The following is a 26,826-nucleotide window of genomic DNA, read 5'->3' as shown; positions in this document are numbered from 1 at the left end:
TGGGGAATTGCTGACGCTGATCACTCAGGGGAGAAATGTTTGTGGGAACCTTGCTGGTCAAAATTGGCTCCATCTCACAGAGTGAGAAGGACACGGAGGTGCAAGGGACTCGTGGCCAGTTGGCCACTGGGCTGGCAGTGGCTGATGCCACCTCAAAGAGGTAAGACAAGGGACAAAGTGCTCAGGGGCAATTCCCAAGCGAAGGTCAAAGAAAATCATCCTCTGTGCCCTGAGAGGGAGGGATGGTCCCAGCTGGATCCCATTGTCCTGCTCCTTGTTGGGGTGGGTCCCGCTGGCAGCCCCCAGGTGTGCCCTGTCTGGGCTGGGCTGGGCTGCTGGGGGTGCTGGTATAAAAGGGCTCCTGGGTAGCTCCCTCCTCTATGAGCTGGTTTTTCTGGAGTCAGGATGGGGCCTGGAGGCAGCCTGGGTGTTGCTCTGTTCTGCTGGGTGCTGGCTGAAGCAGCATCCTACAACCCCTGGGGGTTCCCTCAGAGGGACTCAGGGGTCCTGAGGGTCAGGGGGGACTCCTCCTGGAGCCGGCCCCGTGGGCCTTCCTTCTCGCAGCCCTGGGCGTGGGTGGACGTGTCCCAGCTCCAGGCTCTGGCCCCGCTGCACCCCGTGGCCGTGCAGTGCCAGGAGGCACAGGTGGTGGTCACGGTGCACAGGGACCTCTTCGGCACCGGGCGCCTGGTCAGGGCTGCGGATCTGAGCCTGGGATCAGCCTCCTGCCCGCCCCTGCCCCAGAATCCTGCTGAGAGCACCGTGACTTTTGTGGCTGGGCTGCATGAGTGTGGCAGCACCCTGCAGGTGAGGGGGGGGTGCTGGGCTGAGGGGCTGCTGAGTAGGGATGGACCTTCTCTGGGTCCATCTGACCAGCACCGGGTGGGTAAATGGGAAGTGCTGCAGGGAGCAGTGTGCTGCTTGATTCACCCCCGAGAAGCTCTTGATCCTCGGAGTGACCTGGTAAAGGGTTTGTGGTGAGGAGAAGCTGATTTGGTTGCAGCAGCTCAGCAGTGAGGGGTGGTGTGGCCACAGCAAAGGTAGGTTTTGGAGTATGGGTGCCGTCCTCAAGCCCACACCCTACAGCAAGTAGGACTTGTAGTGGTTTGTGACTTGGATTCAGCAGGGACATATGGGAGAAGGGGTCCTGATGTGGGTGCTTGGAGTTTTGAAGTCCTGAGGCTCCCTGACCTCCTTCAAGGCTGGCCCCTTGTTGGGACACCAATACAAGGCTTCATGGTGTCTTATAGGCACTGAATTTGGGGATGTGGATGACAACCTGTGCCTTTACAGCTGTGGCCTGTCAGTCCTGGCAGTCCATGCTGAGCTTATGGCAAGTAGTTTGTTCTCCTGTCTTATCATGTCTCCCAAATCTTCCTTCCAGATGACCCCGGACTCCTTGATCTACAAAACGAGCTTGTCCTACAAACCTGCTCCTTCTGGCAACCCAGTCATTGTAAGGACCAACTCAGTGGTGGTTCCTATTGAGTGTCACTATCCCAGGTGAGCGTGTGGGCTGTGCCTCTGCTCCTATGGGCCTCAGGTGATGGTGGCATGGCTGTTAATGCAGATCTGCCCCGTTTAGGAAGAGCAATGTGAGCAGCAGTGCTGTCCGGCCCACGTGGGCTCCCTTCCGCTCCACGCTGTCGGCTGAGGAGAGGCTGATGTTCTCCCTGCGCCTCATGGATGGTGGGTGCAGGCCTGGCAGCCCCATTTCCTCTCTCCTCTTGCTCACATACTGAGAGCCCAAAGGGAGCTATAAACCTGGGCTGAAGTCAGGCCCACCCTGCTGCACAGCTGAGAGGTCCCTGTGCAGGGCAGGGCAATGTGCTGCTCTCCTCAGTGACCCCTTGGATCTCCCTTCCAGATGACTGGAGTGCAGAGAGGCTCTCCAATGGCTTCCAACTGGGAGAGAGCCTGCACCTCCAGGCTGACGTGGCTTCTGAGGGCCATGTCCCTCTGAGGCTCTTCGTGGATGACTGTGTTGCCACTCTGAGCCCCGACAGGAATTCCTCCCCCCGATACGCCTTCATTGACCTCAGCGGGTAAGGGGGGACTGTTCTCTAGGTGGTACTGCTGAGCTGTCCCTGACAGGGACAGGCATGCCCCTGACTCCTGACCCTTGTCCAGGTGCTTGGTGGATGGGAGAGCAGATGACACCACTTCAGCCTTCATCTCCCCGAGGCCGAGGCAGGAAACGCTGCAGTTTGTGGTCGACGCGTTCAAGTTTGCGGGAGACAACAGGAACCTGGTGAGATGCTGTGCCAACCCCTCCTCCCCAGGCTGCTTCAGATGCGCTGCTCTGCTTGTAAGAAAAATGAGCATCCGAGGCTAACCAGTTTTAATTTCCCTTCCAGATCTACATCACTTGCCACCTGAAGGTCTCCCCAGCTGACCAAGCCCCAAATCCATGGAACAAAGCCTGTTCCTTCAACAAAGCCAGCAGCCTGTGAGTAGCTGGTGCACGCAGGGAGGAAACCAGCCTGGAGGAGAGGATTTACAGATAATTCTGTTTCAGTTGGGCACCTGTGGAGGGTACTGGAGACATCTGCAGCTGCTGTGAGACTGGCAACTGCCCGGTGCATGGAGGATACTCCAGGAGAACCAACCCTCCGGCCAGATGGGTGGGGAGGCGCTTGAGGAGAGATGTCCCTACCAAGCAAGGTAGGGTTGTGTCCAAAATGTACCCCCAGGGCTGACTGACCTTCTCTAGGCTGGAATAGCCAACATGCTGTAACATCTGTAGTTTAAGGACAAACCCAGCTCTTCTCCAGAGTCCTTAGGCAAACTGAAGGAGGGAGAACTTGGGTTGGATACAGGGAAGTTCTTGGCTGTGAGGGTGGAGAGGCCCTGGCCCAGGTTGCCCAGAGAAGCTGTGGCTGCCCCATACCTGGAAGTGTTGAAGGCCAGATTGGATGGGGCTTGGAGCAACCTGGGATAGTGGAATATGTCCCTGCCCATGGTGTGGGGTGTTAAATGAGATGGGCTTGAAGGTCCCTTCCACTCCAGGCCATTCTGGGAATTTATGACTTTGTTCTAAGTAACTGTGTCTGTATCCTTGTGTTTAAAAGGAAAGCTGCTCTTGCAGGGTCCATCCTTCTATAGCTTCTAAAATCCAGAGTGAGCAAGAATTACCTCCCCTGTGAACTCATTTTTTTTGTTTGTTTTAGGTGATCCCTCAAGGGTGACAGAAGCTGAAGTCTCAGTTGGGCCACTGTTAATCCTTGACTCAGCTCAGGGATTATGGAGTTCCTCTGGAGGCCTTGGACGAGCAGGGAAGACCCCACAGGGTATGTATGTGGGGTTGTTTTGTTTGATTGTCTCTCAGGTCTCAACTGAAGGTGACTCCAGGTTGTTCTAGTCACAAATCCCCCACGATTCCACACCTGGAGAGACATTCCAGTATAGCCACCAAAAGACAGTCTGGGGAACTCCTTCCCGGAGCTGCCTGCAAGCTCATCCCCTGGCAGATGACAGGAAGCCATTTGATGTGTAGTGAGTGGCTCTTGTCTCTCCCAGGTGCTGCTGGAGGACTTTCCGTGGTGGTCCAAGTTGCCATGCTCGTGGCGGCCACTCTGCTGAGCCTGACGGCCCTGGGACTGTTTCTTGTGTGCAGGAAATGCCCCTGCCCTCCTGGGATGTTGTTGTAACCTCCACCCCTAATAAAAGGAAACGTTTCTGCCCTCTCCTTGTGTGAAATGTTTCTGTCCCTCCTCAGTGGAAAGGGGGGGAACACCAGGCAGCCTTTGGTCTGCTTGGATGTGACTTTCCAAATGCAGATGCTCCCTGGATGTTGTACCCTTGGCAAAGAATCCTGAACACTGGCTGCAAACAAGGTATGGCTCCTATTTTCAGGTGGATGAGGGAAGAGTTGATAGTGCTTAGAGGTGCTGAATGGTTCCCTGACTCCAGAAGTCCTGTTTGCTCCTCCTCAGCAGGGATGTTGCTGGAGGATGTGAGAACAGGCTTGGTGGTGTGAGTTAATACCTCCTCATCCAGGCTGCAGCATCTCCTGAAGTGGCAGTTCTAACTCTGGGCTGAGTGTGGCTTCTGCTGCTGGGAGAACTGGGAAAAAAAAAAACAACCTGATCCTGGGGATGGAAAAGGGCTCAAGATGCTTCTGTTTAGTGGATGGGGAGGTGGAACTGGGAACACTGTAAGAAAAAAGGGACAAATAGGGAAAGCTACTGGTTCATCAGCTCTAAATTAATTTTTTTTCTTTTTTTTTAGTATAAAGGAGGGGAGGCCCTCAGCTGGTAGGTTTGCATGGATTATCATCACCTCTCCTTGTAGCACTGTTAGGGACTTCCTGCTGTGCTAGTGGAGCTGAGCTATAGGGCACAGGAGTCCTCATCACACTGAAATTAAGGCAACACACACCAGACAGGCCTTAAAGCTGTGTTAAATTGCTCTGTGCTCTTTGGCTTCCCCTCCCACACAGCACAGGCTTACCCCCAAAGTCTTGGCTTAGGCTGCTGAAAACATCTTGTCTGCGGTGGAGCTCAAGCTGGGTGTGAGCTCTTGGTGTCTCAGCTCCCACTGTGGTGAGCCAAACACCACTTTCACTCCTCAGAAGCCTGGGCAACACAGATATTTCTCCAGTGTTTTGTGTTCCTGCCTCCAGTTCCAGCTGGAGGCTGCAGGATTTCATTATCCTGTGGCTGGGAGGGCCATGTGCTTTGAGGTGCTGCCTGGTTTTAAGACCATAAATGTGCCCTGGGGGAATCAATGCCCTTGTTTATGTGGTGTGGGACCCTGTGATCAGACTCCTTGAGGCACAAGTGTGCCTGGATGGGAGGTGGTGCCCCTTCCAGGGAGGATCCCTGAGCCTGTTGACTCCCCTCCATCCTTCTGGTCCGATTGACCACATGGCTCCTCCCTGCTTTCCATATCCTGGGAGAATCCAAACACCTGATGCTTGTTTACAACCTGTTCTGAGCTGAGGGAACTGCTCCTGGCCCTGGATAAGGAGTAAAAAGGACCAAGGTTGATTCAGATGTTTGGGTCCTTTGCTTTTGCCTTCTGAAAGCTGTTAAAGGCATTCCCTAAATTTGGTGGCTGAAGGCTGGAAGCAGCTCTCTTGCCCCGGGGCTGGAATTCCCCAGCCATTAGCCTGCACTCTGGTGGTGCTCAGTCTCCCTACAGCACGTTCTAAGAAACCCTGAGGGCAGCTACAGCTCTGCAAAGGGAAAGTAGTTTGGTGCCTGTGCTCCACAGGCCTGGGAAGGTGGGGAGCAGGGACTCCCTCCCCAGACAAGCCAGGATTGAAAGCCCAGGGATGATGTGCCTCAGGCAAATGTTTCCTGGTTCTGTTTTCATTGAATTAAGCAGCTGAGCTGAAATAATCAAGTGGAAAAGTGAGGCAACCATGTAAGCTTTCTTCTTTTTTTCTTTTTTTGGCTGGAATCTTCCCTGATCAGGCTCTCAGCCTTCATGTTTTATGCACAAGCTTCTTCCTGGAGGAGCTACAGGAGATTAAAACCTCCTCTTTTTTCCTTAATTTTTACCTTGACAGGGTGACAGGTGCTGGGTGTGTGGTCAGGCTGTGATGTTGCCCTGCCAAAAGGGTGTGGGTGCTCTTCCCAAGAGACACAGCTGTGTCCTCAGAGCAGGAAAGGGGGAGGAAATCTGGCAGGGTGGGGGGAGTTTATGGCATGGAAATCCTCTTTTGAGGCCCATCTTAAGCAGGAAGAATTTGTGTTGGGAATGCCATGCTCCAGGCTGTCCTTCCCTCCTGTCAACTCCCTTTCCCAGCCCAGGAGGGGCCACAGGTGAGCTTGGCTTCCCCCTGTGGTACCCACCACACTGGATTTTAGTATAACTAACATAGCTGTTAATTCTTTAATGAATTATCAGCCCCAACCCAATCTTTTTACTGTGTTTACCAGGAAAGAAAAAAAACTTGAGAGGAGGGCTGAGGAGGAAAAGGGCTTAGTGGAAAAACAGCTCCTAGGAATCCAAACCTGAGCTAAGGCTCCCAAAGCTGGGATTGCTGGGGGTGGATCGAGGAGCCAGGGAGGCAAAGTTGTCTCATGGAGGTTGATGGAACGTTTACCCACTTAAAGGGCCAGGCTGGAATGTGCCACTGGGTGCCCCCCCAAGAGTTGGGGCAGGGCCAGGTGCTGCTCCACTGTCCCCAAAGGTGCTGAGACTTTGTGTAGGTGACATTTCTGGTCTGCTTTTTTTCCCCATCTGGTTTTATACAGCCTTGTGCAACTCCTGGATGGAATGGCAGTTATTCTCTCTACCCCTTTCCACCCTCATTTTACCCCTGTGAAGAAGCTCCCTTGATGCCTTGAGGATCCAGTTCCTGCCCCAGATATCACCTGGAGCTCACCCTGCTCCTTTAGCTGCACTTTGATCCCAGCTCAGGGGCTTCAGCCACGCTTTCCTACCATGGGTGTCCCTGATCAGCAGCTCCCAGAGTCCTGTAAACACATGGGAAGCTCCTTAATAACAAAGAAATATTCCCTTTACTGGAGGGGAAAAAAAAAAAAAAGGGGGCAGGAAAAATAATTTCTGGTGGTATAAAACTTATCTTCTGTGTTTTCTCTTTAAAACCCCGGGGTTTGGGAGGAGGGGACCTGTGAGAGGGACTTTTCCCACTGTTGATATCATTTTGTACCAGCCCACCTGTGAAGTGCTTGGATATGAAGGATGCCGGGATTCATTTCCTGAGCCAGGGCAGGCTGAGGATGTGACACAAGCTGTGCCCTTTCTCAGCCCTGGGATGCCACTGGGGGAGCTTTTACAGGCACTAACCCTTTGCAACGCTCTTTCCTGGCAACGCTCTTTCCTGGGCGCTTAAGCTGTTTGTCGTAAATAATTTCTATTTTCCCTGTGAGTGTCTGGTGAAGAAGCCAAAAAGGCAAATTTCTGGTATCTCTCATGGGTGTTTATTCCCAGCTGAGAGACAAATGTGTTCCCCCAAGGAACTGAACTTAATTCACTTCTGCTTTTGCTGCCAGAAAAAAAAAAATGTGCTGCGGTGTAAATGGAGATGAAGGAGCAAAGCCCGTTTGAAAACACCGCCGGTAAATTAAAGTTTTGCCGTATTCGCTGAGGTAATTTGGAACAATTCCCTGCTAACGAATTAATGCACCACTTCTTGTTCATTATGGCTTTCCTAATTTAATTGGAGCTCTAAGTGTGAGCTTCATTACCAGCGAATATTAATGCAATAAAGCAGGTTTTGGTGGAGTCCATCATTCCCAGGGAGCTTTGCTGTGCTGGAGGAGGGCTGGGAGGAGGAAGAGGAAGGTCAGGGATGCTGCTTTGTGGGTGCCACGGCCAGGGGGTTGCCTAATCCTAGGCAGAATAAAGTCCATTTTCCTGCAGCCTCGAAGGGAGAAAAGGCACTAAATCCCTAATCGAGCTCTTGGGTGGAGTGAGGGGAGCAGCTCCATCTCACCACGGCCCTGGGCTGGCTTTTTAACAACCCCGTTGTAGGAAAAGCAAAGCAGAGGGAAGCAGAGCACGGGTGAGTTTCTGAAGGCTGGGGCCCGGGAGGGACAGGGCCATTCCTGCTCAGTCGTGTTCTTGGATGCAAATGGCTCCATGCATAATTCAAGCTCCGTGTTGCTTATCCTGAGCAATCTCTGCTCCGGCTAAGAGGGATGGGGAGGGGGAGGCTTCTATTTTCAAGCCTTTATTGTTGTTGTTTTCTCCCCAAAGTGCTTCCTAAGTGCTGGGTAAACAGATTTTCCTACGCTGCATCAGGCACCCGCTGGAGCCCAAGAGCTGGGCATGGGCCAGCATCCCAGAGGGCACCATGGATGTTATCCCAGAGGTGACCAGGGATGTTGGATATCGGATGGTGCCCCACAGGTGACCTGTAGCTGATATCCCAGGAGTGACTGTGGATGTTGCCCCAGAGGTGACCACAGATGATATCCCAGAGATGAACCACATCCCAGGCCCTGCACGAACCAGCCGGTGGGGGATGATTTTGTAATGCATCGTTTGTGCCTGTGGGTGCTCGCTGTGAGAAGACCCATTTAACACAAAGCCGAGCTGGGGCTGTGTTCCCACAACTCCAGGTATGAGGTTATGAGGTCCTAAACCCCGTCCTGACACCTCCTGGGACTCTGAGCACAGGTTTCCATGACCCTGTTGGGTCCCTGCTGGCTCAGATGGCCCTGGGGACACAGCTCTGCTCCCTCCAAGGCCAGGGGGCCCTGCTGGACCCAGTGGTGTTGCTCCTTATCAAGGTCCCCAGGCTGGTGCTGATGCCTTTGATTTTTCACTGTTTGGTGTTGTGGTTTTTTCTTTTTTTTTTTTTTTTTTTTTCCCTTTCTAAGAGCCCCAACGTTTTAATTATTTATTTGGAGCGTGATTAATGTTTTGTCTGATGCTGTTCTGCCAGGGGAGCCCCGGTACATTTTGGTTTAGCAAGATCTAATTAAGAAGTCCCATCAAGCATGTCATCCCTTGTCTTACAAGTACCTCCAGGGCTCCTCCATGTTCCAGCAGGCTCAGCTGGACCCCATGGCTCCAGGGGGCCTGCAGCTCTTTTGGGGGGGGGGGGGCTCTACCCCAAAAACTGGGGGTGCTGCAGCCAAGCACTCTCCTGCCATGAAGGCAACGCCCAGATTGCTGCTGACTCCAGGGTATGGAGGTAAAAAGCATTTTTGGGTCTCTAATTTGCCCTTTCTGGCTGGGTTTTGAGGGAATGCTCCCCCTGAGAGCAGGATGTGTCCAGGCTGGAGTGGCCCTGTCCCTGTCAGGGATGAACCATGGGGTGATGTGACATGGGGCCACCGAGGCAGGGCTCTGAAGGGGTTGGTGAGGAGCAGGAGGCAGTCCCTGTGTGGGCCACTCATGTCCATGCGTGTCCATGTGTTCCCACTGCCACCCAGTGGTGGGAGAGCACCCAGCCACCACCCGGAAAAGTGCACATTATAGGGTGAGAGAATGGAACGAGTAAACATCCATTTGTGGGTGTAGCAAGGGCTGTATCCAGGTGCTGGAGGGTTGAGCCTCAGGAGCAGTGGCCGCTGGAGAAGCAGGTTTTGTGGAGCTGCCAGCTCTGCTCAGAAGGTCAGTTGGAGCCCCTCACCCCCGAGTTTGGCTTCCCACCACCCTGGGGACCTTAAATGGCCTGGGCAACATGTCTGAGGATCCACGCCCTACCTGTGGCCTCAGGAGCCCATATAAGCTCAGCCTGGGCCTACTGAACAGGGATGCTGCTCCCCAGCCCTTCCCCCTGACCACAGCCTTATTCCCACCTTATTTCCTCATCCCCACCACCTTCCTGGTGCTCTGGGCTCCCTGTTGACACCACAGCCCCCTCTTTCTCCCTTGCTGGGGTGGGATGGGGTCTTCTGCCCCATGCTGGGTATCCAGCCCAGCTCCCCATCCCCTGCTAGAGCAGGAGTTTTCTTTCAGGTGTCCGGCCCACACCCCCCCATCCTTGGCTTACCAGCCCTGGGGAAGGTTTGGAACCCAGCGCTCCGTCCATGGGAAGCCACCGAGAGACCGGCAGCCTCCTGCTGCACAGAGGCCTCCAGCAAGCTGTGAAATTACAGGTTAGCAAGTGCCAGCACAAATGAGGATTAATTAGTGTGCCATGGCCATGAGCACCTGCTTCAGGCCCATGTCTGGCCAGGCTCAGTTTATCCATCTCCATCCTGCTTGGTTGGCAGAGCCTGGAGAGGAGCGTGAGCAGGGGAGCTGCTCCCCCTGGGATTTCAGTGCCACATGGCATTGGGGTGGATTCAAAATCCTTAAACATCCTCAACCACGGCTTGGAGAGTGCCCCTGATGCCCTCTTACTGCTCCAAGGCTGCCCTGGGCTGGGGGTGAGGCGGGAGGAAGGGATGCAGGATACTGGGGTAACAGCCCGGGAGGAGGGCTGGGCACCTTTCGGGTGCTGTGAGCAGGGTGGGTGCACTCTGCTCCTGCCTCCTCCACACCCAGCCTTTCCCTGGGGGAGATAACAGCTGCCAGCGAGTTATCTGGGGCTGGAGACAAGCAGAAGGAGGGAGGATGTGACTCCCAGTTCCAGGTAAAATCCAACTGGGAAGACGTAGCTGAGCTGCTCCTGTCCATGGGGAGTGCAGCTTTGTGGGGGGATGCTTCTTTTCTCCCCATGGAGCTGATCAACCTGGCCTGAAGGGTGGAGGTGAGGAGGGAAGAGCCTTCATAGTCCACTCCCAAGGCACATGATGGATTTAGCTCCCAAAAGCTGGAAAAGCGAGGATGAAGGAGTGCTCCTCTGGAAGCAGCATCCTAAGATGTGGTAATTCAGCTGTGGAACAGCCAGGAACAAACAAGACAAGATGCTGTACAGCAGCAGAGGCAGGAGTATCACCTCTCCCTTTGGAAATAAAACATTCTTCTTCCAGCTGCAACCAGAGCTCAGCTCCAAGCTGTGCAGGGAAGGGGCAGCTAAAATCCAGGGATGCTTTTAGCTGCTGCTGAGCTCCAAGGGCTGGCTGTAGCCTGGCCAGTGTGAAATAAAGCCCACCTCTGCAGGGGGAGAAATTGTCTCAGTCCCCTGAGAGCAGATCACTATGGAATTGAGGACAAAAATTCATCTGTGTGTGGGGACAGCTTGGATTTTGGCTTCCCAGGGCTGAGGGTGGCAACCCACAGGTACAGTTGGGCTCCTGGGTGCACCCCATCCCCTCCCAAAGCCTGACCCTGAGCCAGAGCTCTTCCTTAGGCTGGAAAACATCCCTTCATCCACTCTGATAGCTGCCTTTCATGTCAGCGAGCTCAGAAGTGAAGTCTCCAGGCACTCGAGGTCTATTTTCAGCCCTCGCCAGAGTGAGGTTTGTGAGACGGCTCCTTCTGGGGGAGAAACTTTCCAGCTGGATCTCAGGAGCCGGAGGGACTGGGTGAGCTCGGAGGAGTTCCTTCAAAACACAAACCCCAGTGGAGCCTCTCTTAATTCAGGTCAGCTTGAATAGGAGCTGTGGGGAGGGTCAGAGCTGGATGCCAGGCTGGAATTCTGCTTAAAGCCCCTCAAAGCCCAGCTCTGGCCAGAGCAGACACCGAGCATCCTTCCCAGCCAAAAAACTGTGGGATGCATGGCAGAGTCATCCGCTGGTCTGGATCACGGGCCAGGCTGTGTCCTCATTTGCTGACAGTTCTTTATTCCTTCCTGGAGGAGCCCTTTGCCCCTTCCTTTGAGCTCTGGTGACTCTCTGGTTGTGGTTCTGGGTGTTCCCAAACAGGTTTTGGGGTCCAGGGAGGGGTTGGGGATGGAGGGCAGGGACATTGCTGGGATGCTGTGGGGAAAAGGCTCGTTAATGCATTAATATACAGTCTTAAAGGAAAGAGGAGCTGTTTTCCCAGTCCAGTTCCACTCCATCCCCATCACCTGCAGCCACAGACCAACCCCGACAAGCTGGATCTTGTCCCTGCAAGAACCAAGTCTGTTAATTCAACATCATTCATAATTAAGTTGGTGGTGCAGTGAATAACATCGTTAATAACTTCGTTACTGCTCTAACAAAGCCATTTTTACTACTTTGCCTGTTTTCTCCTTATCTGTCTTAATATCCATCCACTCCCATTTTGTTGAGTTCTTCCCTAAAGAACCCCAAACCCACAGGTTTTCCTACTAAATAACGACAGTCAAACCCCTCTGGGTGTGCAGAGAAGCAGCAAAGACATTGCCTGTGGTCCATCTCTATACCAGTGAGGGTTTTATTATCCTTACCCCAAGCAAAGGGGAGCAGATGGATTTCCTGCCTCTCCATTTACCCCAGGTTTATGGAAGTTTTCCATCCATGGCCCCAAAGGTTAATACAGCACTTACAGACTGGATTTATCGGAGAGCAGGAAATCAAGCTGGCACAGCTATAAATTCAGTCTAATAAAGACATGGGGGATGGAGCTGTTCCCCTTGTCCATACAGCCCCAGCTGCATCCATAGGTTTTAAATCCTTGGCTCCAGGGTGAGTGCTCCCCAGGCCATGCCTCATTTCCTCCTTTTGCAGCTCCTTCCAGAGCTGCAGGTGATGCAGGTGCTCCCAAATCTGGAGCAGCTGAAAAGCATCTCCTTGTGCAGCTCCAGCTGCTCCAAATTTTTTCCTGGTGCTCTTCCTTCGGGAGGAATTATTGAACAACAAAGCTACATGTGCTAATTGTAGTTTTACAGGGGGTCAGGACATGAAAAGCTCTTAAAAATAAATGAGTAACCAGCTGCTGACACACAGAGAGGATGGAGGGAGTTGTCCCACCCCACGTGTCCCCGGGATGGTGTTGCCACTCTTTGGATGGGGGATGGAGACATCCCATCCTTCGCTATGACAAAACAGAGGCTGATGCTCCCCATGGTATCCCAGCCCATGGGTTAGGGAGAGATGTGGAGGAAGATGATGCTGATGGTGCATGATGATGCATCATCTCCCACCCTGTAGCCCCATCTACAGGGCTCTTCATCCCTTTCCCAGTTTTGCCCAGGGTTGGGATGCCCCCATGGGGAACTGGACGGGTGCTCCCATGTGTTGGGGAACATACACTGATTCCCCAGGTGATGCCATGCCCCTCAAAGCTAAATGTAATTCAGTACAATTTGGGTGAAAGGCTCTTCTTCTGCTGCAGTCTGGGTGGAATTCAGAGTGCTGTGGTCACTGCTGCTTCCTCCATGGTGGGTGTTCCACGCATCCCTTGCCCCGGCAGCGGTGCTGGGTGCCAGCGAGGGTCCTGCCTCTGGGAGGACACTTGGGAAAGGCTTGAAATGGAGCATCTCTGACCTGGATTGAAACTAAGGAATCAAGGTGGTGGTTTTTTCGCTGCCAGGTTTGGAAAAACTGTGTCCTGCCAGGGATGCTCAAGGGCTGGCAGTGCAAGTGCATCCCTGCAGGAGGAAGATCCGATGGGGAGGGCACAGGGGCTTTGTCCCCAGGGCTAGGTGCTTTCTGTGCTGAAGGCTTTGGCAGAATCTGGAAGCTGAAAAAAAAAAGTGCCAGGGGTAGATCTGGAGCACCAGATTCCTTCATCTGTCAGGGAAAACACAGCTGTTTCCCCCCCACAGATCAGGGCCTTTTGAAGCGGAAAACCAGAATTAGGTACATAAAGAAAAGCTGGAGACACTTTCCACACCATTTTAAGGCAGTTGCAAGACTTGAAGGTCGCTAATATTCCTCCTGGACCTGGTGTAAAGGTTGGAAATTAGCAGGGGAGCAGTTCCCTGCCCCAGCTCCTCCTCACTGCTGTGGTTTTGCCCTCTGCAAATCCCTTCAACATCCCCTTGGAGGTGGGAGTGACATCCTGGTCCACTCAGACGTTGGATGTGACAAGTCAGGTCACACCAGCTCTTGTTAAGCCAAACAGGGATACAATGTCTCAGGGAGGGCAAATGTCCCCTCCCCGGTCCAGCCACCCCCCTCCAGCACCCCCATGTCCCCATCCACCCCCATCCACAACCTCGGATTCGCTGGCTCTCCCCTTCATAGCACCTTCCCCCTCTTGGCACATATATACATGTAATATATATATGTTATGGTTGTTATTTCTCCATGATGGACGGTTTATTGATCTGAAACTTCTGTCCATAAAAAAAACCAAAACAAACCAAAAAAAACCCAAACCAAAAAAAACAGTTTAAAATTCCCTGAGCCTGGAAAATGACGTGTAGGTAGTTGGGACATTGGGACATTCGTCTTCTTTGCCACCTTTTCATGTCGATTTTATTATTAGTATTGATTTATTTAAATATATATTTATATATATATATATATACTTTTCTGTCCCTTCCCAGGAGTCGTCCCCCTCTCCCCCCCGCCATCCACCCACCCTCCCCAAATCCGTGCGGCGGAATCCGGTGTCAGTTTTTGTTTTTAATCCTCTGCTTGGCCGGGATATAAGGCAGCACCGTCTGGGTGCTTTTGTCGGCCACGGTCTGGGTGCTGCTGTTCCTCATCAGCCGCCGGCCCGGGGCTGCCCCGCCGCCAGCGTTCGGATGCTTCGAGGGCCCCACCGGCCCCTTCCTGGCGGGCTCCTCGGGCCCCTCGTCCCCCGGGGACGCCGTGCTGTCACCGTCCCGGTCATCGTCGCAGCACAGGGCGTGGTACAGCACCTTGTCGCTGAACCGGACCCGCTCCCGCGTGCCGGCCGGGCGGTGCTGGGGCAGCTTCTGGCTGGGTGTCGTGCCAAAGGCTTCCTCGCTGGATGAATCGGGGGTGCCCCCGCCCCGGGGGCCGTTGGGGATGGGCAGCCCCCCGTTCATCAGCCGGTAGTCGGGCTGGGGAGCAGGCGGGGGCTGCGGCTGCGGCCGGGGGGGCTCGGGGCCATCGCCCGGGTCGGAGGGGGTGGAAGCATCCAGGAAGGAGCAGAATTCCCAGCTGTCGGAGAGGATGTCGGAGGCGGCGAAATCGAGGGGTCCCAGCTCGAAGGTGCCTCCCCCCTTGTCGCTGCTGGAGGTGCTGCTGGCCGTCGCCGTGGTCCAGTCGTCCGGCTCCAGGTCGAACTCGAAGTCGGACGTGAGGCGGTCGATCTGGCTCACCACCTGCGGACAGACGGACGGAGGCACGGGCAGACAGGAGTCGCTGAGTGGGGTGGGAGACCCTCCCAGTTCTGCTCCGTAATTGCACCACACCCCCAAATCTCTGCCGTTTGCCCTGGCACCACTGGTGTGATGAGCTGGGAGGTCTCAGCTCAATCGGAGCCTCCTGGCAGGGACTAAAGCCCACCCGGTGGCAAAACACCTGAACCCCCAAGCTTTTGGGTGCCCCTGAGGGCTCGATGTGACAGGATGGGCCTTCCCAAGGTCCACCCTGTCCCCTGGGATGACTCCCACCCCAAATCCCCGTGCACATGGTGTCCTTCAGTCCCTCTCACTTGACCATGGGAAGCCACCAGCAACTGCCACCTCCTTCCCCCAGAGAAGGCAGCTCTGTAGGTGGAGAAGTCAAAGCAGGGAGGGGGTGGATGATGGCCCAAGGTCCTGGGCCAAAATATGTGGGGATGTGCAGGGGATGAGGGGACAGGGCTGTCCCCCCTTTGCCCTGGCTGGGACACTGACAGATCGATCCCAATCCTTCATTTCTTTCACACTACTGAGTATATCAAGCCCTGTGGTGGCCCCAACATGCCACCGGGGACAGACTAAAACAAGTCTTAAAATATTAAAAATAGTAGATGCAATGTCCTGAGGGAGGTTCAAGCCGTGGGCAGGGCTGGAAGGGGAAGGAAGGGAGGAATGACCTCCCTTGGATCATGGTCTTGGATCCCTTGGATCCCTTGGCTCCCTTGGATCATGGACCATGGGAGGAATGATGGCTCCCATGGATCACGGTCTCCATCTAACAACCTTGCCGAGGTTTTGGATTCAGCAGACTCGTCACCCACCTCCAAGTCTTTAATCCCACCCAGCTCAGGGGCTGCCCAGCACCGACCACAGCACTTATCCTGCCCAGGAGACCCCAATCCCACACGGCATCCCGACGGAACCGCGTTTATCCGCGGTATTCCTTGGCTGGCGTCTCTGCTCGCGCGTGGGCGTGTGGGGCTCTGCTTTGTGGGGGAGGCAGAGCACGACGTGGAAATCCAACTCGGCGGCACCGGGAAACGCGTATTTTTGGCAGTTTTGCCGGCTCTCCTCCCCCCTCTCCGGGGGAGCTGGCAGAGGGCCTGGCTGGTCCCCGCTCTGCCAAGCAGGAGGTGGGCAGTGGCAGACAAGGGGGGGCCGGGGGGAACCCCTCTGTATGCCTCGTACCTGTTTGTGACCCCCCTGGTGCACTCTGTGCTCCTCCCATCCCTGGGTGTCTGTGGGCATCGGTGCCCCCAGCACCCCAGGGCCGTGTCCCTCCCGGACCCCCATCCCACTCACAGAGCATCTGGAAGCACAGATGTGCTTGGCTCCTTCCGGGTGGTTTCTTCGTGCATTAATGTTTTTTTTCATTATTGCTGTTCCCTGCCCATCTTTCCACTGCCCCTTCCACCTTGTCCTTTCCTGGTGAAAATCAGCCACAAATCTCCCAAAATAAAGGAAGGAAGGTAAAGCAATGGGCAGTGTCTTACCAGGCACCTTTCCTTTCCTTCTCCTCATGCCACCGAAAAGCCCTGACTTATCTCCACCAGTCCCATGGTGAGTCAGTCATCACTCGGTGTTGGAGCCTCCCATCCACCAGGATTAATTAATCATGGCACATCTCTCCATCATTTTTACGCTGCTGTATCCCATAGCTCCATGTTTTTTGAGCATTTTTGCTGTGAGGCTCAGACACCCCAAAGGTGGGCACCCCAAAGCTGCTGTCATGGGACCAGGTTGCCCTCAGTCTCTGCATCCCTTTGCTGGATTGCTGATGTGCAGAGGTTTGGGACAGCTCCATAAATCCCTGGAAATGCACCATAAAGCATGGCTCAGCAAGGCAGGCTCCTCACAGAGCCCCCGTGGTGGGTGAGGACGCGTGGGCAGAGTTAAGGGTAATTTAATATGTCTGGGCAACTGAAACGGGGAGCCCGGGGGGGACGATTACGCTGCCAGCAGCCGGAGTGGCTCCGTTACATTCTGCTGACCTAATTTTAATCAAATTCCCATATTTGAGCTCCAAATTTCGCTCGCTCCACAGCCCTGCCCATGCAGCTCTCCTGCTCTGCCCAGCTCCCCAGGATTTGGCACCAAGGACGGGGAACTCAAGCCCCCCCAGGTGCGTCCGGGCGTGGACGCGCAGCACCCCCTCTTGCAAAGCAGCCGCCGGCCCCGCGGGACAGCTCCAGGCTCTGGCCACAGGTAGGACCATTTTTTTTTTGAGACACCTGAGGCCGTGTGACAACCCAGAGAGGAGCATCTCTGGAGGACAAAGCGGTGCCACCCTCCTGGGGCAGGACCCCAAGGGGCACAGGGTGGTTTGGGTGAGGGCGGTGGGGTGGATGTGCGTGCTCGCTGCCTGCTGTGAACACGGGGCTGGGAAACTGGGGAGACCTGGGAATGGTGAGACCCTTTCTGGGATGGGATGGGCTGGTGTGAACGGGAGAATGGAGACTGAAGGGCTGGGGCTGCTGCCCGAGAGCAGGTTGGCCACACTGGGGATAAAAGATGCCAAGAAACATCTTTCCATGGAGAAGGGGTGGGTAGGAAATGGGAAGAGGGGGTGGGAGAGAGTAGTGCACCCACCATCAGACTTGAGCACATGGTCTAATATGCTCCAGATGGGCACTAATACACCTAAACGACCCTGACCAGCCCCTCCTGGGACCCATATGAGCCCAGTTTTGGGATAAAACCTCTTTTCTGAGCTGTGTTGGAGTAGGACCAGTCCCCAGCCCCATGTGGTAGCCCCACAGCTGGGTTCTCTCCTGAAGCCCATCCCAGGTCCTGTTTGTGGGATGGACCTTGAATCTCCATCATGTCCCTGCATCCTGGAGGGACTTTGTGTCCCCAGAGGACGGCAGAGCTGGGGATGCTGAGCTGAGTGCTCATCCCAAGGAGCAGAAGGCAACAGGCTTTAGCTAAGCTCCTCACCTGTGATCTCCAACTTATTTTTCCAGCCACTCAAGACCTCCAGAGGGGGCAGGCAGGGACCCATCCATCCTTCAAGCTTTGGCTTTGAAGGGTGCTGAGGTGCTGGGAACATCCACAACAAAATCTTGACATTCACAAGGGTGATTTTTCCTCTTCCTGATGCACCACCAGATATCTTTTTTTCTGGGGGTTTTTTTGACTCTCTTATCTTTGGGGGAGAAAGGGTGAAACTTGAGGAGAGGCATTAAAAAGAAGATGATGCGACCTCTTCTTTCTTGGTGACAAGAAAGAATTAGGAAAAAGGGCAGGAATGGAGCTGTCTTTGGGAAACACCCGGCTATTATTATTTTTTAATAAGGCTGCAAATGATTCTGCTGAAACCCTCAGCTGGAATGAGATCACCTCTGTTTTCACAAAGGCTCGGTGATTACAGCACTGGGTTCAGGGGGAGCGTCTCCCTGGGCTTTGACTCAGGTCCCTGACAGCCAGGGCCCTCCTCATCCTCATTAAAGGGACCCGCTGCTCATTCGGGATTGGGTGGTGACAGGAGGAGGCACATGCCCATCCCAGCCCTTGTCCCTGTCCCGCTCCTCCTCGTGGCACACGGGGATTAGTGTCACATCAGCAGTGGCTCACTCGAGGCTATTTTTAGGAGCACTTGCTATTTTAGCCGGGGGGGCAGGGGGGAGGATTGTGGGGTGGTGGTGGGTGTTAAATACCTATGTGACACTTGGTACTCGCCGAGGCTTTAAATGTAAAGTAGGATTTGGGCTTTTCTCCTCCCTTTTCTCCTTCCTGAAGCAGGTTGTCACAGCTTTTCCAGCTGAGGCCATCTCTGCTGGCAGAGGGAGCCAGGAGGAGAGAGGTGGGGGAGGAGGCACGACCAGACCTGGGGTGGTTTGGGACGAGACCCTGGTGATGTTCTCATCTCCCAGGGAACTGGGGTGGATGTGTCCCCCTACAAGCAGGGTAGGAGGTGTGGGGTGTCCTCAGCATGTGGTGGAAGCACCATGCAGGTGACAGGCAGGACGTGTCCCCATCCTCCATCACCCTCAGGCTGCTGCAAAGAGCCACCTTTTTGGTGGCAGCAGAGCATCCCTGGTCCAGCAGGGGTATCCGACAGCAGGAAAAGAGGGACCAAAATAACTCCCCTTGACCTCGTGCAGGGGTGTCCCCAAGGGGCCTCCTCCTGCTGCACCCCAGTGTCCCAAAAGCAGCTGCTGGGCGGCCGAGGGGGCTCAGCTCGCATCCCCAGGGACGAGCTTTGAGCAGCTGGAGGATGGAGCGAGGCAGAGGGATGAGCCACATCCCTGTGGGACCCCAGAGAGACGCACCCTGAGTAAGGATGAGCTAAACCACGTTCACCCCCACCCCAAAAACCAGCTCCCACCGTTCCGCCCAGCTGGGAGTGCTGGTCCCCACGCCCATGGACGTTACAGGCAGCCAGAAGCTTTCCAGATAAAAGGTCCTAAAATGGGTGTTCACCTCCTCAGCTGAGGCAGATGTTGAACATCTGGTGTATAGTTGTTTTTAATGGGATTTTGGGCTGTTGGCCGCACATCAAGCACCGAGGTCGCTGCCTGGGAGTTGGGTCTGGTGGCTCCAGCTCCCACATTTTGGCCCCGCTGTTTCCTATCGAGGAACTAAAACCTCCCGGATGCTGGGGGAGACGCTGGAGAGGCGGGAGGATGAGAGGGGACTTCAAAGGCTTTGTGGTCAGTAATTGGTAACACGAATTCCCGGGGCTGGGGAAGGAGCTGGAAGATGCTGGGATCAAAGTGGCCCAAAAGCCCCTTCATCCCCACTCGGCCTTTGAAGAGGAGGGGGAGGCGGGTCCGTGCTCAGGGCAGGTTCCGGCGGGTGAAGGCGGGGCCGGGGTGGGCGGATCAAACACGGCACTGCTTGGGCTGTCTTTGCTCCGGTGATGGGAGCCCTGTGTGTGTCCTCTCAGCCGCACTACGGTGAGATGCAACAGTTTTCCCAATCCAGAGCAGAACATCCTGTCCCCAGCCGGGATTTTTGTGTGTCCCCCATGCTCCCCGTTCCCAGCACCTCCAGCAGCACATCTGGGGGTCCAAAGCATTTCCACAGAACCACGGAATGGTTGGGTTGGAAGGAGCCTTAAAGCCCATCTCGTTCCAAACCCTGCCACGGGCAGGGACACCTTCCACTGGACCAGGTTGCTCCAAGCCCCGTCCAACCTGGCCTGGAACACTTCCAGGGATGGATGTTCCTGTGCCACACAGCTGCTTTCCCAGGCTGGATCCGGCCCGTGTGTCCCTGCACTGTGCTTTGCTGCCAGCTGGTGCACAGAGGGGATGAGCAACAGGACCGTGCAGCCCATGCTAAAATTCCCCAACCCTATTCCCAAAGCATCAAATCATCCCGTAGGTGTTTGTCACCAGCAATTCCAACCTCCACAGGGGAAAAGAGCCACCCCAAAGCCCCACCACCCCCACAACCAAGTGCTCCTGGAGCAGGGACCTTCCCACTTTCCGGTGCAGGCAAGGTGAGTAAATATTTAATAAGGAATGAATGATTAATTGGAGCTGGCAAACTGAAGCAGAGTTGCAGGGCCCTCTCTTCCCTGAGCTGATCCTTACAAATGAGTGTGCCGAGGATCCAGGGTTCATTTGCTCCATCATCAGCTGCTAAATAGTTCAAAATCATCCTGCACATCTCCCAAACATGTTGTTATTGGAATAATAAGCCGCCTTCTCGCCATGAACTTCCCCAAGCGTTCCCAGCTAATCACCTATTGATTACAACATTATTAAGGTATTTATTATCATAAGGGATTGCAGGAAGGGTTTTCCTCATGCCAAAGTCTTGGAGGGAACCCCTCCAATGCTGTTCTGGGTGCTGGGACCCTGTTGCTTCCATCAGCAGCCCCAGAGGGGAGAGGACCTTCCCTGTGGGGAATTTTTTTGGGGTTTAAACTGATACCTGGGTTTATTTCCCGCCATGGATGGTTTCCCACTCCCAGCACTCATCCCCCAAGGGTGGGAAGGAGCTCAGCCTTGCCGTGGAGCTGCCTGGGACCTCCTGGGCTATCTCCTTCCCTGTGGCATCGCCCTGATCCCCGCGGGAAGAGGCCGGGGCTGGCAGGAGGTGCGTGGGAGGGAGGCGGCATGGCAAGCGCGCGGCGGAAGCGCCTTCCCCGCTGCCTCCTGCCTGATTTCTACTTCCAGTGTGCGTTTTCAATCAAAGATTTTAATAATCATTTTCCCCGCACATAATACAGCCCTGTCTTGGAGTGCTGGGGAATAATTATATACACAAAAGGGAAGGAGGGAGGGAGGGAGAGCGGGAGCGGGGAGGCTGGTGGAACAGCATCCCGAATAAAACGGACATCTGGAATGACAGCCTTCAGGTGGGAACCGCTCCCAGGAGGCGGGGATGGAGCCTGAACCAGTGTCTGGTCACACATCACGTCCTCGGGGATGGACCAGCAGAGTGGGGCTGCCCTGGGGTGTCCCACTGGAGCCTCGTCCTGGAGCATCCCACAATCCTGGCTGGGTCTGGGACTCAGCGCCTCTGCTGAAGCAGGGACAACCTGAGAGAGCAGGCTTATGTGAGCCAGAGCCAGCTGTGCCTGGAGCTGGTGAGTGGTTTTGGAGCAGGAACCATCCCTGGGTGGAAGCCCCTGTGCCCACACAGGGTGTCGATGGCTTCGGGGGTTATTTTTGGCAAGGTGGTTACAACCTGGCTGCTGCCTCCAGACGGGTGAAGTCCTGGCACCCAGCTCCCTCTACAAGGAGAACCTGGAAGGAGCAGGTCCAGCATCACCCCCTGCCTTCCAGGATCACCCAGGGAAGGTTTTCCAGCTCCGTGGGTGTGTCGGGTGTCTTCTGTGGGCACATCCAGCCCTGCATCCCCACTCAGCAGCGATACCCCTACCAGAGGAGGTGGCCATGGGGATGGATATTTCCAAAGCCCCCACGGTTGGAGAACACACCAGTATCACAAGTGCCAGGACACTGGTGGGCTTTGATGGCCCAGGGCAGCCCCACCTGGGACCCCACCTGTGAGCCCACCCAAGAGCCCACCTAAGCTTGGGGCCATCAGCCCTGCCTGTCCCCATACCCTGCTTCTCACTTCCAGCCAAGGAAGAGCATCCCTATGTGCAAGGAAGACAACAAGAGGGCTTATTTTTTTTTTTACTTCTTTTCCGCCTAAATCTTAGAGATTACGATTTGCCAGCCTGGTGTCTGCCATGTACTTTTCTGTGTGGGCTTGAAAGAGAATTCCATGTAACCTGCTCCCACTGAGCTTGCTCTGAGTGATCCAGAGAGCAGGAAGATGAATTTCCATCCCTGCAAGTGTCCAAGGCCAGGCTGGACTGAGCTTGGAGCAACCTGGTCTAGTGGAATATGTCTCTGCCCGTGGCAGGAAAGTGGAACAAGCTGGGCTTTAAACCCATCCAACTCAAACCATTCTATGAATTTCCGAAGCCTCTAACACCCAAATTCTGCTTGGTTTGGGGAAAACCAGACCTCTGTTTCTCTGGAGTCGCTGACTCCTGGTTCAACCTGGTTGGACCAGTGTGTTTTAGCTCCGAAGCCTGCCCTGAGTGTACTGGGATTTAGGCTGTTTTGTATGAATTCAGCTAATTGCTGCAGAGTTTTATGGGGCTGTTCTAGGATCCAGGAGAAGGGCTGAAGTTTAGGACCCACCTCGTGTCTGGCTGCACGCTGACCTGGCCTCGCTGTCCCTTGCTGTGGGGGGCTCTCCCAGGGCACCCATGGGATGCTGCCTGGAAGGTTACCAGTGTCTAGGAACGTGCCAGCTCCATGGAAAAAAAACATTTCCATGCCTAACACTTCCAGGCAACCCCTGGAGAAGCCACCTCAAGGGGCGTGGACCCCCTCCCTGGCACAGAGCAGGGTGGGGGCAGAGGATGGGTGTCCTCTGGCTACCTCCTCCTCTTCTCTCCTCTGACACATGCTGGCACTGCCTGACTTGGGCAGCCCACCAGGACCCTTCTGGCCCCAAGAGCTCAACAGGGACCTTGTGGAGCCACCTAAAGTTTGGTGGCAAGCACAACCTGGTCTCAGCTGTGAAATGGTCAGAGGTTGGCCCCACCCTGGTCCTCCTTATTCCTCCGTATCCTCAGCCAGAGGGATGCTCATGGTGGTCCCACCCGACCTTAAACTCGCCATCATCATCCTCCCTTTGAAGGCCTGTTAGGCTCCTGGTGGAGCATGAAGTGAGTTCAGGCCAAACAGAAAATAGCTCTGCCTCCTGATTATTATTATTATTATTATTATTATTATTATTATTATTATTATTATTATTATTATTATTATTATTATGGCTTTTCCTAATCCATCAGAGATGTGTTGGAGGGGTTTGGCGCTCAGCCGGTGGCACTGAGGGGTTTGGTGGGGGAGTAGGGGGCTTTTTGCTTTGCGTGGCTGGATTTGTTTTCTGCTGCTGGAAGGACTGGCAAAGCCAGGAGAGAAAGGACAATCTCTTGGGATGCCACGGCCCCATCAAGACCTCACAGGGACACAGTGGGGCAGCGTGGCAGCATGTGGCATCTCTCCAGTGCTGGCCTTCTCACAGGGACAGCACCCCTAAAATCTCCTGGATGGAGAGGAGCCATCCCAAAGGAGGACACTGCTGGAGGATGCCCCCTCCCTGACCACAGCCACGAGGATCATGTTGGTCCCCCTGCATCAGCGCTCTCTGGGTGGCACCCAGGTGGCACCCAGATGTCACCGACCCACACGGGGCTGCTCCATGGTGCCCATGGCAAATTTCTGCCCTTCCTGAGGGGTGGAGAGGTCCTGGATGCAGTCCCAGGCCATGGAGAGGATGCCAGTGCCTGCCTGCCCTGTTGCCAAAGCAATCATCTGCTCCATGATCAAGGCTACTGCACTTCCCATCCACCATTCCCCATCCCCTGCAGTGGTGTCCTAAATTACCAACCCCGTCCCCTTCCCCTCCAGCTTGGAGATGCGTGGCCCAAACACTTGAACCAGGGAGATACTAAACTCCCCACCAAAGCGTCTCTGTGGTGCCTCTGCACTGGGAGAAAACTCCAACCACACTTTGTGTGTGTACACAGATGTTCTTGCCGGAGCAATGGTCCCTCTCCAGCCGGGCTGCGGGACACACGGTCACTCTGACCCCCTGTCCACGCTGTGGACACTCCTCACTGCACCCAGGACTGATGGCATGTTTTCAGTGCCCTCTGCAATGCCGGGGGACCCACCATCCCCACTCTATCCGCCTCCTTGGGTTGGAAGTGGCCTGGAAAACACCCTCCAAGGCAGAGCAGGGTGGACTGCGACACCAGTTCTCCCAGTGCTGGCGGTGTTTCTCCCACCAGCAGCACCCACAGGGCTGGTGCCTCGGCCAGGCCCCCTCACCCTGAGGTCAAGAACAGGAGCGATTTTCTGAACCATGCCCAATTTTCTCCCCTTTTTGAAAATCCTCTTGCACATCATCCAGGTGCCTCCTGGGGCCAGTGCGTTGCGGGTGCTGAGCTGGCTCTGCTCCCCCCCATCCTGACCCTGGGGCAGGGGGACAGGGACAGGGCACCCCCACTCGGGATCACCAGCTACCACAACCCACTCTCCTACCTCCCGGAGCTCCTTGGCCACCTCCTTGAGCTCCTGTAAGATGCCTTCCAGTTGCCCGATCACCATTTTCATCCGGCTCCGGATCCTTTCCCGCTCACAATTACTCTTGCCACTGCTACAATTGCTGCTGCTGCTGCTGCTGGGGTGGTCACTGGGCTGCCTGTCCTGGCAGGTCCGGGAGTCCATCCTTCCCTACCAGCCTCGGTTCCCGGCCCCAACGGCTCTGTCCATCCTGCTCCCCCCTAGCCGGGTGGCCTGGCGTCCGCGCAGCCCCTCTCGGCCGGGGAGCTTTCAACATCTTAACGTTCCCCTGCCTCCAAGGAAGTCCCAGCCGCACGCTCGCCTCCCTGCGAGGCCGGGGGGCCGTGGTTCGGAGCGCGGAGCAGGGTCGGGATGCAGCATGCAGAGTCGGGAACGCTGCGGAGGGGACTCAGCCGGTGGCCGCGGGGCGGTGTGAGGTGGCCATGGGGTGAGCAGAGGACGACGAGGAGGAGGAGGAGGAACAGGAGGAGGAAGAGTCCCTTGGATGTCCCAGGAAGCTAAAATCCAGCGGCTCACGCCTTGCCTGCTCCCCGATGCCGGGGAGGGGAATGCAGGGCTGGGTGTCCCCAGGGAGCGACGCTTCTCCCCACGTCGAGCCCTCGTTGCGGGGTCTCCGGCTCCAACGCTGGGTGGTGGTGGTGGTGGGGAGTCTCCCAGCTGGGCACAGGTGTCCTGGGGAGCCCAGGGTCCCCTCCTGCAAGGACAGACAGACAGCGTGAGGGAGCCATCCCTTCCGGAGCCAGGAGGATGGTGGGGGGGCTCTGCCCACTCCCACCTTGCCTTGATCTCAGCCCCGGCACGAGGACAAGCCCCCAGGCACCCCCACAGCAGCCCCCCCTAACTGAGTGGGGGACAGGATGGAGCCTGATGCTGTCCCCCTCCTTTTGCCCTCCCCACTTCCCCACAGTTTGAGACCTGCAGACTGGGGGCACAGTGGGGTCTCGCAGAGCCAGATGGATGGATAGAGGGACAGACTGACAGACAGCCGTGCAGCTCAGGAACTCACCGTCGCGATCCAGACCCTCCTTGGCTCCAGTCCAAGCTCTTCCTTGTCCTTTTTTTCCCCCTTCTCCTTTCCTTACTTCCTCCCCTTCCTCCTCCTCCTCCTCTTCCTCCTCCCTCAGGGCTTTTCCGTGGCTTAAGAGGAGTCCGGGGGCCACTTTCCTTCGGTTGCTGTTGGAAGGGGTGAGACGTTACCGGAGGTGACAGCCTGCCGGGGCGGGGGGACGGGGACACACGTCCCGAGAGACTCATCTGCTTGCGGGGGGGGGGTGTCGGGCAGCCTCCTCCTCCCTGGGGCCCATCCCACCATCATCCTCCTCCCGGCTTGGTTCAAACCCCAACCCCGCCTCGGCCGAGGAGGGGGAAAACCCACCTTGGCCCCAAATGTCCCCCCTTCCCCCGGGGAGGGGGAAAGCAGCACGGGCGGAGGCGGAATGGGGAGGGGGGGCGCGTCCCCCCAGCTCGGGGGTGCGCACAGGGAGGGGGAGTGCCGGCATGCTCCCATCTCCATCCCCGGTACCCGCATCCTCCATCCCCGCTGCTCCCATCCTTCAGCCCCGGTACCCGCATCCTCCCGGGCATCGGGGATGGAGGATGTCTGTAACCGCAGCTTCCATCCCCGCTACCTGCATCCTCCATCCCTGCCGCTCTCATCCTCCATCCCCGGAGCCCGCATCCTCCTTCCCCTCTCCCCGCATCCTCCATCCCCGGGAGCCCGCATCCTCCATCCCCGCTCCCCGCATCCCAACTGCCCGCATCCCCCTCCCCTCCCTCCCTCCCTCTCCTTCCCTCCCTTCCTCCCTCTCCCTGCTCTGCCTCTCCTCCCTCCCGGTGCCCCCGCACCCCACCGCGCGGTGCCCCGGGACCGACCGGCGGCGGTGCGGGCTCAGGGCCGGCGGCTCCCCGGGCGCCGGGCGGGCGGAGCGGGGCGGGCGGCGCCCGGCGCCCGGGCAGAGCCATGGGGCGGGCGGAGCGGCGGTGGGCGCCCGGCCCCGGCCCCGGCCGCAGCCTCCCGCGGCTCCCGGTTCGCTCGCCCCGGCGGCTGCTGTGTCAGAGAAAGGGGCTGAGCCTCCGCCGGGCGGGGGGCTTAAAGGGACCGGGAGCCCAGTTGCACGGGAGGCGGCGCCGGGGAAACTGAGGCAGCGCTGGGGGAGGGTCCCTTGTTGGGGAGGAGGGGAGCTGTGCCTCAGTTTCCCCGCTCTGTGCCCCCGCTCCAAATAACGGGCTCGTTAAGGCTGGTTCCTTCTGAATGCAAAAATGCCCCTCCCCTGCCCCGTGGGTCGTACCTGGGGCCAATTTCTGCGGGATCTGTAAAAACCCACCCGGGATGCAGGAGAAGGATCCCAGCAAAGGTCCCTGGATGGGAGGAAAACAACAACCATGGGTTTGCATGTGAGTGTGTGCGTGGGGTTGGGGGGGGTGGGCTGGTCTGGGGAGGAACCCCCAGGAGGGGAGCGATTTGTTCCAAAGCAGGGATCCAGCCCGGGGAAACCCATCCGGTTTAGCAGCAGTGGGAGCAAGGAGAGATCCCTGTCCTGGAGCTGAGCGGTGACGATAGGTGGCAATCCCAGGTCTGCCAGCGGCGAGGCGGCGGGTGCGCATTTATGTTATTTATTGCCTCCTACTGGGAATGTTCAAAAGTGCTGAACACACTTTTTGGCGTGGACCCGAACTGACTCATCCTTCAGCTCGTGGTGAGCTGGTGCTTTGGGGGCTTTTCTGATTCCCGCAGCACATCCCGGTGGGAAGCCGGGGATGGCAGGGGCGCCAAGG

At 56.2% G+C, this 26,826-nt stretch overlaps 2 protein-coding genes across 3 annotated transcripts; one reads left to right on the top strand and one right to left on the bottom strand.

Annotated features, from left to right (window-relative positions):
• The first annotated feature begins 405 nt into the window (after nt 1-405).
• LOC126636668 (zona pellucida sperm-binding protein 3-like) lies at nt 406-3,650 on the top strand. Its single transcript, XM_050309093.1, has 9 exons — nt 406-807; nt 1,385-1,503; nt 1,586-1,689; nt 1,868-2,045; nt 2,131-2,251; nt 2,358-2,449; nt 2,519-2,664; nt 3,171-3,290; nt 3,520-3,650. The coding sequence occupies exons 1-9, from the start codon at nt 406-408 to the stop codon at nt 3,648-3,650; spliced, it is 1,413 nt and encodes a 470-aa protein (XP_050165050.1).
• A 10,106-nt stretch (nt 3,651-13,756) lies between these two features.
• Nucleotides 13,757-26,062, bottom strand: INSYN1 (inhibitory synaptic factor 1). Of its 2 annotated transcripts, none has more exons than XM_050309103.1 (4): nt 25,924-26,062; nt 25,058-25,224; nt 24,010-24,745; nt 13,757-14,461 (listed from the first exon to the last, which is right to left on the bottom strand). In XM_050309103.1, the coding sequence occupies exons 3-4, from the start codon at nt 24,193-24,195 to the stop codon at nt 13,781-13,783; spliced, it is 867 nt and encodes a 288-aa protein (XP_050165060.1). In that variant the 5' UTR covers nt 24,196-24,745; nt 25,058-25,224; nt 25,924-26,062; the 3' UTR covers nt 13,757-13,780. The 2 variants fall into 2 exon arrangements, with proteins under 2 accessions (XP_050165060.1, XP_050165061.1); XM_050309104.1 differs by lacking the exon at nt 25,924-26,062 and adding an exon at nt 25,680-25,784.
• Between the last annotated feature and the right edge of the window lie 764 nt (nt 26,063-26,826).

The sequence above is a fragment of the Myiozetetes cayanensis genome, unplaced genomic scaffold, assembly GCF_022539395.1.
Source record: "Myiozetetes cayanensis isolate MyiCay16 unplaced genomic scaffold, myiCay2020 scf14, whole genome shotgun sequence".
NCBI classification, from domain to species: Eukaryota; Metazoa; Chordata; class Aves; order Passeriformes; family Tyrannidae; genus Myiozetetes; species Myiozetetes cayanensis.
Note: the sequence above shows the minus strand (reverse complement) of the source record. Positions and strands in the feature narration are given on the sequence as shown.